The 13,847-nt window shown below is 39.7% G+C and overlaps 1 protein-coding gene across 3 annotated transcripts in view; it reads left to right on the plus strand.

Moving 5' to 3' along the window:
- Positions 1–13,847, plus strand: part of GRB10 (growth factor receptor bound protein 10) — a 148,460-nt gene that overhangs the window by 24,970 nt on the left and 109,643 nt on the right. For 2 of the 3 annotated variants that reach the window (XM_069853426.1, XM_069853428.1), the window contains exon 2: positions 13,319–13,416. In XM_069853426.1, coding sequence (XP_069709527.1) covers positions 13,366–13,416 — 51 coding nt within the window. In that variant the 5' untranslated portion in view covers positions 13,319–13,365. Of the gene's footprint in view, positions 1–4,038; positions 4,084–13,318; positions 13,417–13,847 lie in introns of those variants that run through there. The other variant, XM_069853427.1, reaches the window with a different exon arrangement.

Genomic DNA, 13,847 nt, shown 5'->3' on the forward strand with positions numbered 1-13,847 from the left:
TCATAGAAGGCGATCAGGTTAGTTTGGCAAGACCTGCCTTTTGTGAACCCATGTTGACTGGGCCTGATCACCCGGTTCTCTTGCATGTGCTTCATGATAGCACTCAAGTTCACCTGTTCCATGACTTTCCCTGGCACTGAGGTCAGACTGACAGGCCTGTAGTTTCCTGGGTCCTCCCTGTGACCCTTCTTGTAGATGGGATAGAGGTGGTCAGATGCCTCCCAAGATGGACATAGGATGTAGTCAGCCCTTCAGCTCAGCCATGGCAGTTGATCTCCTGAACTTCCCAGCCTGTTTCAGTGCCAAATAAAACTGGGTTTCCTAAACTGCCATTGGCTCTCACTGGTTTTGATCTTGCTTTGAGACAGAATAGAATCGTTGAAGGAAAATTCACTGTGTCTCAACTGGCTCTTCGTCCTGCCCCCCCCAAGCTCCTTAAATTTGATGGCAAGAGAGCACCTGAGTGTGTTCAGAGATAGACTCTTCTAGAAAAACTGACTTATAAATCATGTGGACATTTTGCTAATGTACTAGGAAAAAATTACAAGATAAGAGAATGTTGTGCGCTTCACTTTAGGAGCATTCATTCAGATAAAGCCACTTTGGTGTAAAAGGATTTCTTCTATGAGTGGAACAAAATGTTTTGAGCCAGAAGTGACGTCTAGGCCAACTGTCTGAGCACTCAGGGCTGACCAAAGATTAAAGTATATCAGTACAGGCATTATCCAAATGCCTCTGAAGCACTGACAGGCCTGGGGCACTGACCATCTCTCTAGGAAGTTTGTTCCAGTATTTGACCAACTCGCAGTAGAAGAAATGTTTCCCAATATCTAGTCTGAACCTCTCATGATGCATCTTTGAACCATTCCCACACATCCTGTCACTGAACACTTGGGAGAAGGTTTACAGTGAGTGGGAATCACGTATTTACTTAATTTTGTCTGACTGTACAGGATGATTTCTTAACTTTGCCCATGGTTTGTTCTGCAGATGTGTTTTACCTTCCTTCCAGAAAATGAAAACTTGCGTGCTGCTCAGTTGCTAGGAGCTCAAGCCTAGTCCTTCTTGGCACATGTGGTCTCTGCAGAAGGAACAATTTGTGTTCTGACTTGGTGCAAAAACGAAGGGACTCTGATGTTTCTGACACTTTTTTGTTTTGTATTTAAAAACTCATCTCGTGAGACATTAAACCTTAAAAGACTTAACCTGCTGTTAGGTATCTATCATCAAAGCCTGGTAGAAAACAGCAATGTCTGCCTATTCCTGAGACCATAGGGAAAATTCAGGTATGGTGTTCTGTGGTTTACTCAAAGTTCCGCATATGTTGATAGCAATTTTTCCTTAGTCCACCTGCAAGATCTTTTCTGGCCAGTGCTGCTACTTACAGTTGTAGGAAAAAATTATACCGGTATTATTCCTGCTGCTTACTTTGTCATTCCAAGTAGTCTCACTGAGACTGATCAGAGTGCCGTTATTAGCCAGTGTGCTGCTGTACTTCATCTGGAACAGAGTATGAGGGCATGCCTGCAGTTTAGAAGACAATGCTGAAAAGGTTTACAACTAGGAGCTTCTGTGGGAACCCTACCTATCTTCCCATGCCATGGAGAAGAATGCTTTGTTCCTGTGAAGTAGCCTTTTCAAACCTGGCTCTTTGGTAGCCATCCAGCTTTGGCTTATGTCTTGTTGTTCTAATTAGTTAAATGTGACAGACCTCATGGAAATTCTGGTGCTTATTTTAGGCTACTGACTTGTGTGAGTTATTGAACTGGAAAAGATGCATAGGCAAAGATGTTGCAGAAAACCATGATTATTTCCAAGCCATAGTGTAACTTACCTGAGAGGAAGGTGAAAGTATTGAACATTGGTGGCATACTCTGTGATACTGCTGCCCAACTGAAGGAGGAGGTTACAGGCTCCGAGATCATTAAGCATTGGAGCCTTAGGTGAAGGAAATCTTTGTCCTTTTCCAATAACTGGAAGTAGCATGAAAGCATGTGGTATTTGTCTAAAGTCAAATTGGGCAGTTGTGTGAAGCCACTTCTTTATGCAGAACTGAGTTTTAATAAAGTAGTACTGCGAATTAGTGGGGCTGAGGTGAAAATTGAGACTTTTCAGATGCATCTGTCAAGCTGATTGTGTTAATGACGAGTTTTAATAGATCAAAATACAAAGGAACAAACTTCTGAGTTGTTATTTCATCAATTGAGAATTACAATTGAAAATTTCAAACTACTTATATTCAGAGCTTTTCTGCTGCTTGTTTTATAGATCTTTTTGTTTTATTATGCTGCAGTATATTTGGGGAGGGGTGAGAAATTTTTTGAAGAGCAAAGCATAAACAGAATCTCTGCCTCAAACAGCAAAGGAAGATTGGGAAAGAAGTGAACTAGATATTTATTTATTTATTGGGAGATGGAGCATTCACAACACTGAAATCTGCTATGTTGACTGAAAGGATTATCTTCTGCATTTTGTGCTGCTGCTGAAGAAGCTTTTCATGTACTTATTGAGTTCAGATACATGTATGTAAGTGTGTGTAGTATACGTATACGTACACACACACACAGAGCGAGATTAAACCCTAGAGGTCACTGGGAGAAGCTGAACCTTTGTCAGGATCAACTTCTGCAGTCCAGAGCCTAAATCTGGGAATGCTGTGGGACTTTTCTGATGTGATTGTCAGTCTTGTTCAAAGGTGCTGAGAGATTGAAGTTACAGTGCTGTATACTGGAGAGGGATTCCTCTAGTTGTTTTTGAGTGTCCAGATCATGGATGTCTACATCTGAACCAGTCTTCCAAATGGCTGGTGTAGTCAGCGGAAGCAGCTGGGCACTGTAGTGATGTGTTTCACTGAATTGAGTAAGTTGTCAGGGGACTCTTGAGATCATCTTGTCCGAACCTCAGCTTTCTCTGACCTCTTCTAGATAGCTGCCTTGGAATGAGATGAACTGCATGGAAGGAATGCCTGTTTCTTCTCACTGAAGAAACTGATGGGACAGTGCAGGGGCATACCTTTCCCCTTTACCCTTTTTTTCCGGTCCTGTAAGAGTTTTGGTCAGCTCTGGACATAGCCTGGATGTTGATTTGTTTCTGTGGACAATGTACATTAGGGCTATAAAATGAGGTTGTGTATGAGTATGCTTATGTGTCTTCTCCCTCCTTTCTACTGCTGCCAGTACCAGTCCGACAACCTTGGGGCTGGGAGAATGTAGATGGAACATGTGGGTGGGTTCCAAGTTTGTACTACAGGTGTTTTGTGGGTTAAAATACGATGTTAGGTAGGGAAAGCATTTTGGCTACATCTGGAGCCTGCACCCCTTGAGAACAAATGTTCCTCTTCAGTGGCTCTGTAGTCTGAAAGTTAACTAGGAATGTTTCTCATTTAACACATATCTAGTTAACCTTCAGTGCTGGTGACGTTCACTCTTTCGTGCTTCTGTTAAATAGTCTTATAACTCCTGAAACAACAGATTTCCTTCATGGCATCCTGAAGGAACAGGGAAGTAGGTCTTAATGTAGGTGGCTTGGCAAAATTTTCTAGTCAAGTCAAGTATTTGGCCTGCTACCCAGCCTTCGATATGTAATCTTTAGGTGCTGCCAAAATACCATTCTAATTAAGTTGACAGAGTCTATGAAGCCTGGGTGGTATTACTTCACTTCTCTTTGCTGTGCTTTCCAGCGCTGAGTTTTGAAAGGTTTGATGAAGCTGTGACACTTGCAACCTCACCAGAGTTTTCATTAAGCTGGGATTTTGGTCACCTTGTGACCTTCAGGATCAAAAGAAGGAATATTCTCTTTCTTCCTTGCTCTGCAGGTGCAAGTTAATAGCAATAAATAAATGTACACTAATGCACTTGGAACATGTGATCTGTTGGCCAGACCTCAGCTTTCTGTTGAACATGAACACATTAACCCTCCTACAAAATATTAACCTGTTCTGTAAGTTTATTTTCTGTTTTGTTTACACTTAGTTGGAATAGCTATGCTCTATTTGTCCCACGGTGGTATATTTGCAAGTAGGTCAACATACTTGATTTTGAGATGTCAGCTTGAAACTGTTCAAGGACTGAAAAACAAAAGGGAGTAAGAAAGACTTTTACAATTCCTATCTCCTTTTATCTAATTAATTTATTTATTAAAAACTTGCAGCCTGTTTTTAAGAATAGGGCACCAATAACATTTTACTTGTGTCCTGAAAGTCAGCTAGTCACTGCTGCATCATTGATTGCCTGCTGCTAACTGTAAGCCACCCGTGGATTTGGAGCTTGCGTGTTGCATAATACCAGCAAATGCATCTGAGATTACAAAATGGTCTCTTTGCTCTAAGAAGAGATTGTTGTGATTTGTTAGTGAGGCAGTATTAAAATACACGAGGTATCTGTGACATCAGTATCTTAAAAGCGCAAGTAGTTTTTTGCGGTTGCATATGCGCTGGCACTGCTGATGCTTCATTGCATAGGAGTGAATGAGGGCAATCTCCGAATTGTGTACTGTAGGCTGGACTTGCACAATTTTTGTTCTAGTCAGTCACACGTTTGTGTTTTGCTTTAGTTTTTTTGGGGGGTTATCCTTTGCATTACTTGTACCCTTCGATATAGCTTTCTTGAATAAGATGAGATATTCTGTTTGTCTGGAGAGCAACCTGGTGTTTGCTGGAGTTGCCTCCTTTGCACTCTTTGCAACTAGATGCAATGTTGGCTGTCATCTGCTTGGGGCTGATGTAGTCCAGGGCTTGCTTCCATGGTTGAATTACTCATGACTTTAATGGGTTATTTCTTACTAGGTATACTATGGTAATTCCTACCCTGCTGTGCATGCGAGGTAAAACATGTTTGCTTGTTTATTTTTACTATTTTACTACTGTTATTTCCTCCTGTGCTGCATTTCAGCTGATTTGTGGTGTCTTTATCTTAATTGTTTGAACAGCTGAATTCTTTAGAATAAACCATATTTGGGAATATGTCACTCCAAAATTCTTTGGAGAGTGGATTACTGTACTGTTGATATTGGGCAATACATCTCTGCTCACAGCATATAACTTTTTTCAGAGGCTAAGCAAAAAGACTTTCTTTTGAGTGTTCTAGCCATGCAAGAACATTCTCAATATGCAAACAAGAAGCATATTGAGAATAACCTGTGCACTTAAGTGTACCTCTTCTGGTATCTCATCTTAGTGAGTAGCATGCTGTTTGACTTGAAATGTTTTAACTTGCCCTCCAGCTTCAACTGTTTATATGGTATTAGACAATGTAAATAAACCAGTGCTTATTCACTAACATAAATTATAGATAGCTGTAAAAGCTGCTGTCAATTGATTTGCTTTAAAAACATGAACCTTGCTGTCTAAATAAAAGCTTTTGATAATCCTAGTTAATAACTCTTCAAAAAAATCTTGTATGAAGAGGACGGCAAGTAACACATGTATACTTACTGTGTTAACTATTGGTATTAAGCTCTGTAAATCATCAAAATGAATAACCTGTCTAACGTCTTTGTTCTACAGTGATGTTTTTTTTTTAAATCCAGGAAAAGTATTTTGACTCACCTGAAAACTTTGGAGGTCAGGAGAGACCTAAGGAGTAATGTGGGTGGTATTGGCAGATATCTTCTGCCTGTAGCTTTCTGTGCATGGATATGGGTCTTAGTTTTAAGGTCAGTCTTACAGCCAGTGCTTTGTAGCCAGTAGTGTGTTGGAAAAAGTAGCAGGATTGGTGAGATGCTTTACTGAGTCCCTTGCATAACTCTTACTGAGAAGGAAAATCACTCGTAAAAAGCATTCCAGCAAAGAAAAATAGGTTGTGAATAACTGTAATGGATGATGAATGGATCATTTGGATGAAACAGACTTAAGATGCTCAACAGACTGATCAGTGGGTCATGTGATAAAAGATTGCCTTTTGTTCTTTGTTTCTTTTTTATGTATCTTTGGCTTCTGCATCAGTCAGAAGAGAAGGAAAGGCTTCTGCACGCTCTAGAAGATTCTAGTGAAAAGTGAGGGAATGTTGCAGAGGAATGAGGGGACAGAAACCAGGAACAAAACATATAGGTTCTGTAGATTGTTACTTTATGATCTGAGAGTTCCTCTGTCAGGCCGACATATATACGTTTCAACTATTCACTTTCCTAGCTGTTGTCAGGAGGCTGTAAAGGTTATAGCTGTGGGGAGCATCCTACTATCTTGTCACTTTCGTTACAGGGATCTGACTTTCTCAACAGAAGTGTGTTGTACAGAGGCTGATGAACTTGCTCTGTAGGTATAGCAGTTAGGAAAAAAAACATCTTGGCTTGTTGGGGTCTGGCTTTCAAGTCTCACCTCTATGCAGGGAGAAAGACTATTCATTCCAGTGGCAGGTTGAAAACGGAGAGGCTTACCTAGTGTGTCGGATGCAAAAAGCAAAGCTTTTGGTAAGTATAGATCAAAAGCAGACCTTAGTTGATTTTGTACCAAAGGAAGAAAGTAAATGCCTTTTAGAAAAATGCCACTTTAAATTTTGTTTGGAGAATTAGCCAAACGTTTATCTTCTGTGAGATACCTGGAAAGCAGTAATCCTCATGGACGTGGAGTAGGGAAGATTTGCCAGCTCCTAGTGGCAGTAAACAAAGAAAATAAAAGTTCGCAGGTTGCCTCTGCCAATGTAATAGTTTGCTGCCACTGGAAAGGGGTGATCCTATTCCCTTTCCCTCTTGCTCATGCTGTCCTGCCTTTCACATTGTGCCAGCCGAGCTGCTTGTCAGCTCTAGGTTTACTGCACTTGCTTCCTTAGCAGAAATTTAACCCAGCAAAACAAATGAGTTAATTAACAACAGAAAATTACTACTTTTTTTTTTTTTTTTCCAACTGAACTCATTAAGTACCATACACAGTACAAAAGGGGGAGAAGGGAGTGCCGTGAAATTGCTGGGAGGAAGTGGAGGAAGAAAGCAGAGCAAGGGCTGACGAAGAGAGTGGGATGTCTGTCCTGTTCTTGGCAGTAACAAGCTATTAAATCATCTTAACTGTTGTATAACTTCACTGTAAGTCTGCAGGTTGGATAATAAAAGCCTAAAATAACAGAAGGAAATAATTATTTAGACAGCTTCCCAAAATTACAAAATTTTGAATTCTGTGTTATGAGAAATGTGACTAGATTGGAAGGATGGGGGGGGTACACACGCAAAAGAAGATAACGACACAGAAGATGACAGGTAGTATTTTTCAGTTCCCTGGAAATGAAGGATGTTGTGGGGAAGCGTATATATAAAATTAGAGACATGAGTCGTGGCATTTTCAGCTGAAATTGTCCTCGGGCTGTCTCACTATGCATCTCTTGTCCCAATCATGCATCTGTGGACCTGCCCTAATTCTGCATATGGCTTACTGATGGGATTGTGTACTATTTGCTACGTAGTTCTTTATTTCAGTTTCTGTTTAACATTTTGTTTAGACTGAGGTAAGGTCTGTTTAGTTGTCAGAGTTCCTGCTTCAAAGCTATGGATTTAGATATTAAGAGGCAGAAGAGGATTTCGAGTGATCAAGGGAGATGGTGAAACTGCAGAGTTCAGTAAATATTTGCAAGCTTCATTGCAGGTTTTGTTTTTTAAACTGGAATGCTTCCTTCAGGGATAAGGGAGAAAATCCTTACTTAAATGGACTAGGTGCAAAGTAACTGTGTTTCTCCGAGGCATTTTTATCTGTGCTGTCAGTGGAGCTGGGATCTCAGCAGGTGAGCATGAATTCACAGGCGATGAGTCCTAGGGAGCCTTTTCAGAATTTTAGGCAGCTTCAGGAAACAAAAAAATGCTGAATAAAAAAAATTATTTAATTTTATTTGGCAAGACTTAAAGTAGGATGGCATCAACTCTTCTGTGCTGCTTCTGAAGTATGTATCTGTTTTGGCTTTCAAAAGCCTGAATTGCCGTTGCCAAGATTCTTCACTTTCTGGCAAAATTACAATGGCAAATGGCTTCCTTTACAAGGTGTAATATTTAGACTAACAGCTTTGCAATTAAGAATGGCAAAGAGAATTATATTCTCTTTTTTTATAAGACCAGATTTTTTAGTATGGAATCGTGGGAGTGTTTGGATGTAACTGAAGTGCTTTTGATTGATGATTTATATTTTGAACAGTGCTTTTCATTTCAGTGCGCAACACTCACTTGAAATTTTAACTAGAACAATGCTTTGTTTTCAAAGATCTATTCAAAGTATTACTGTAGTTAGGCAGTTGCTCTATGTTTTAGACTTGCAAATGCCTTTTGGGTACGTCTGTGTAACAAAATGTGTGCACGCGTCTCAACTCGTGCAAGGAAAGTGGAAAGAAATCGGGGAAATCTGCAAGGATTCTTAAATACTGTCTGATACTAATCTTGGTAGGCTATCAGGATGTCAATGATAACATTATTGAATCCTTTGTGGTTGGAGTCTTTGGGGAGATGTTTTGGGGTATCAGGCAAATTAACTTGTTTGAAAGGGAGTTGCCCAAGTATTGTTTTTTGTTGTAAGAGGACTGTAGACTTTGGGTGTCAGGAAGGAAAAGCTGGGGACAGAAGCAAGCACATGTTCGGAGGGAGCAAAATCGAGAAATGGGAGAAAAAGGATGAATCCAGTTCTCTGTATTGTGCGTTATGTAGGAAGCTGTGAGCAGTAGTTTGAAGTAGGAGTCTTTCGGTTGTATTTTCCAGCATGCACTCATGAACCTTTGACTCCTGCTGACCAAATATCATGTTGGGGGTGGAGGGCATCACCCTTATGAAGTGGCACAATATGCACCTTAAACCATCACCAAAATAGATGAAATTGCTTTAGAAATCTTTACATGTACTGATTGCAAAAGCTATAATGGAATCTAATGGCAAACACATGCTACTAAGGGTACTTTAGTATCCAGTCTCCTTGGTCTAGCCAGCTGCAGGATCTGGCAGCGCTTTCTTTCTAGCCGATGAGGTCAGGCTTTCTTCTTGTGAGAAGCTGTGTAGATCTTGTCCTTGCATGGAAAAGCATATTTGAGTCTCACATTTTAAATGCAAGTGTGGACTCCATTAGCTGTCTGGTCTTTCAAATACAGAAAACTTACTGGTGTGCCTCATGCTGTTCATATTCAAACTTTATTTCCATTGTAACTATGGCAATAAGAGTAGACTAGTAAGAAGGTGTAAGTGTGTATGTCCTTATGCCCTGTGTTGGTGTATAGAGGTTTGGTAGGTGCAGTCATTTAACTACATTATCTGGAAACTATCTGAACAGGTCTTATTAATTAATTTTTTTTAAGACTTTGTTCTAATTTCTTACAAAAGTTCAGGTTCCTTCTGCTAAGCCTAATGCTATAGTGTGGGGGGAAATGAAGTGATGACACTGGATGTCCGAGGGAGTGAAAGATACATAAAAGAGAGGGAAAGATTTTTAACCTGTATGTTAAACCTGATCTCTTGGAGAAAGTTCAAGTAGGTGAAAATTTAATGCTACATTTAAGCCTTTTTCCCCCTCCCTCTTCTGTAGTAGCTCAGTTACAGAAAGCAGAAAGTTAGAGAAGAAAAATAATGAAATGCCTAGGACTTTAAAGGGAATAGTATTCAATGTATTTTTAAGAACATAAGTCCAGTTTTCAAGAGCTCTGGAGCTTGTCATGCAACTCTGACAGGTTAAAATATATATATGTGTGTGCGTGTGTATATATATATTTTCTTCCTCCTGTTCCTAGGTAATCTGCAAGTGATTGCGTTTTAAAAAAATATTTTTCTCTTGAATTTAAAGACTTTGACAGATGGCACATGTAGAACCTGGAAAACTTCCTGAATTGGCAGAATGACCATACCCCTGCTATCTTCCTACTGCAGTATCTGTAGGTGCGTAGGCTGTCTGTGCTTCCAGAGTGCTGGGTGAGATACAGTTTCCTCTGCTGGGAATATGCAGAGAGCAAGTGATAAACCAAAAAGCATACCTGGTGACAGGCTTAATTTGCTGTTAATAGATAACTTAACCTACTGGTTAGGTAGGTAATTTAGTCGTGACTAGAAATAACTCTTTGAGAACAGCAGTAGTATCCAGGGTGTATACCTGCAATGTTTTCCATGCAGGATGGATATCAATCTTTGTTTAAACAGTGTGAGTTGATTTAATACTTCTGAGAGGTTGAGATATCAAAGCTACACCTCACAGTAGACTAGGCTAGAGAATATCATACCAAAACTGAATGTTAGGACTTTGGAAATCTGGTTTATTGTGACAGTCATTTCAAGGGCTTTGCCCAAGCAAGACCTCTTAATCCTTTAGAAGCAAGTGAAGTCACCTCAGTTTGCATGTGCACAGGGTGTCTGGCTTGATGCTACATGACGGTTGTTCTCACCATTGAATGTCCTGAATTTTGTAATAGTGATTGACTACATAGATTGTTTTATATTTACAATTTAGAGTTTCCCTCTGTCATCTAAGGCATTTTAGGGAAAGGACAGTAACCTTGACACTTAAATGTCTCTGCAATTTGTGCTGTTCAACTTGCATGGAAAGAACATGTAAGTCTGTATGCAGTTACAGTCTGTGAAGAGACTCGACACGCTAAAAAATCATCTTTAAAAACAACAGTGAGGAAGTCGATTTATTTTTCTTTTGAAATCCTTTTTTTATCTGCTGAAGACATGAATTGATATAGAGTTGTGTCCCTATAAAATTTATTACTTGGTGATGTGGTACAACAGGGCCTTAGACCTTAAAGGTGAGGAAAGGGTTTTATGTATTCCTAGGGTAGGACTACTTTGATAAACTGCTTTTAGACAGACAAAAGAGATGCGGTCTTAAATCAGTGTTCATGTATGACTGACTGGGAATGATATCATCTAGAGATTATTGCTTTCCTCTGTTTCTGTGGTGTTAACAAATGAACACGCAGGAATGTAGCAGTGGAGCAAATGGATCTTGATAAATTATGCAGTCTTGACTCCAGCTATTGTTTGAGGTAATTGATGATCTTCCGTTGGTGTAATGGGGCTGTGTCATAAACTGCAGCACGCCCTAGAATAGACAAATTGGTCTGGTATTGTTTACAAACATATTTAATCTATCTTGCTATAAGTGAATCAGTGCCTTTTACTGAAGCACTGGGAGAAGGACCGGTATTTCGTTATTTAGTCCTAAATAACCTAAAGTTAAATTTACAGCAGTCATGCCTTTTCCTCCTGTCCAAATAATGAAGTGATAATAAACATAAGTGTTGCAAGGCAGGGCTGAATTCTTCTTTAATTTGTGGATTTACTTGTTAATAATACACTGCTCTTAGTTCTTGGCATGTTATACTAACTTCAGAATATCCACTCCAATGGCTTTCCAAATTTCTCTTTAGATGTACTTACAGAAAACTGTACTCCCCAAAAGCTTCCCTGTCTTTTTTTTTTTTTTTAATACATCAGCCAGGATAAAAGGGATTTCTATAAATCTGTACTTAATTCTCCCAGAACAGACTGAGACTGAGTGACAGAGGCAAATCTTGCTTGAAAATTAAATCTTCAGATTCCCTTAACAACTGACTGCAAACTTTTAGGTGTGCAGTGGGAGTTTGGTGGCTGTAGACCACTGTTGATATGTTTGAAGATTAGCAACAGTACAAGTTGGATATCATGCCTACGGAGTTAGGTGTTTGAAGTGTTCTTGTCCTCTCTAGCTCCCAGTGTGAATCTGTAAGATTTGAGTTTTAAATAAGTAAATGCTGTGGAAAAATATCTAGAATAAACAAATGGATTTAACACATATTAGGTTAAATAGGTTTTCAGACTTGCTGTTGCCGAACCAATTTTCCTCCCCATATAACTGGAACAGGAACAGGCTGCCCAGGGAGGTGGTTGAATCACCTTCCCTGGAAGTGTTTAAGGCACAGGTGGACAAGGAGCTGAGGGATATGGTTTAGTGTTTGATAGGAACGGTTGGACTCAATGATCCGGTGGGTCTCTTCCAACCTGGTTATTCTGTGATTCTGTGATAACTGGCTGTATGAATTGACCGCAGACAGTTACCTTTGGAAATATGCATAAGCCCAGTGATTTCTTCGTGGAAAGAATCTCCCAGGGAGCTGCCTGCCTTTCTGATAGAGGGAAGCAGGCTACCATATCTCAGCCAAATTTATCCTGGAATCTAATCTTTAATCCTGGAACTAGATAAAATAAAGCTTCCTCGATGAGTGTGTGGTTTACGTGGACTGGAGGCTGCAAGTCCTCTGCAATCAGTTTTCCCAAGATGTCTTTTACCCTTGCCCGTGATTTGGCTTTCCCATAAATCTTGCTGGGAGCTTTAGTTTAGTGACAGTTCATGTCTACTAGAAAGCAGTGGGTAGCCTGTTTAAAACGCAGACTTTTTGTTTTGAATACATAATTGATAATTAACAGTGAACAAGACAGGAGCTTGCTTGTAGTAGGTGTAAAAGTTCTGGCTCTGCTTTGCAGTCTACTCTTTCTCCCCCACTCACCCTCTTTTCATCTGCTCGTAGGTGGTATCACTTGTCTTGTACTGTAAGGTTGTCTCCAGGAGAAATGTTGGGACCAGCAAATAGTGCTCTATAAATTTATATGCTTTTGTTTAGTTTTGTTTTCTTCGTTATAAAGCAGCATTTAAAATCACTTTATTGACATTGGCTTCATACTGCTTTCTCTTTTGCTTATTTAGTTCTTTAGTCATATGCACCTCTAAATATGTTTGCAGTAGATTTCTCCTCAGGCTTGATCTGATCATGGAGCTGATGCTTACAAGGAGCACCACTAATCTTGCAAAGTTGCTTCTAATAATCATGTAGAAGAAGAAATGCAAGAAATGCAGATTTGTATGGGACACTCTTGTTTATACTGCATGACACTAAAGGCATGAGAGAAAAAGCAGACAGGAAAGGATAAAGAAGCGTTGTGTAACTAGGTGTTGAAGGCTAATGCTACATAATGATCTTGATCTTACGGAACTTTTCCAGCCTAAATGGTTCTATGATAAGTGGCTGTCATTTTAATTAACTCCCGGATTTCAATGTTTTGTTTCCACAATTGAAAACATAGCCTCAGTTGGTGAGAGCCAATCTTCAAATGGTTAGGGTCTAGGTGTGAAGGGGGGCTTTCTTTTTTCTTGAACTGTCGAAATAAAGGGGGAGCCATCCAGCCTGAGAATAGTTGTGTTGGGCTTTTGAATGAAGTATCAGGTTGAAAATGTTTTATAGGCCACAGACAGCAAATGTTCATGTTTGCTACTTGAAGTTGATTGAAATCCTCATCACCTCATCTTGTTCATCTTGGTCTTCGCTCTCCAACTGTTTTCAATAATAAGTTGATGAAATGTCTTCAGTATGGTTTCTGACAGTTTGTTTGTACTCTGCAGGTCCTGTGAAGCAGTAGATGTAATTTGAAGAAAATTTGAAGGAACAAATGGCTTTAGCTGGCTGCCCAGACTCCTTTTTACATCTTCCTTATCGGATAGTAAGTTATAAAACTGCATGTTCCTGTCAACTTGTAGCATCATATTGCTGTGTGCCTGTGATTGATTGTGCGTTCAAGCTTTTCATCAAACTGCTAATAGCTGTCTGGCAATTCTCTGGGTTTTGCTAATATTTGGGAACAGAGCCTCTGTTACCATCCTGTGTTCAAGACCTGCTGCAGAAAAAATAGGGTAGCTAATATATATTGGTTAAGATTTCATACCTGTACTCAAAATAGCCAGTTCATATTTGAGAGAAGACATTTTAAAAACCAAAAAAATAAAATTGGCAAGCTGCAATACCAGTGAAATATCTTACACCAAAAAGTATCAATGTTTGCTGAATGCTGTATTTGTAGGAACAAAGGCAGAGTTTTTACACTTGGTTAGATTCTGTGTTTGTTGAGTCCTTATGCTGTATCTAAGCAGCCAA

This window comes from Phaenicophaeus curvirostris, chromosome 3, assembly GCF_032191515.1.
Source record: "Phaenicophaeus curvirostris isolate KB17595 chromosome 3, BPBGC_Pcur_1.0, whole genome shotgun sequence".
Taxonomy (NCBI): Eukaryota; Metazoa; Chordata; class Aves; order Cuculiformes; family Cuculidae; genus Phaenicophaeus; species Phaenicophaeus curvirostris.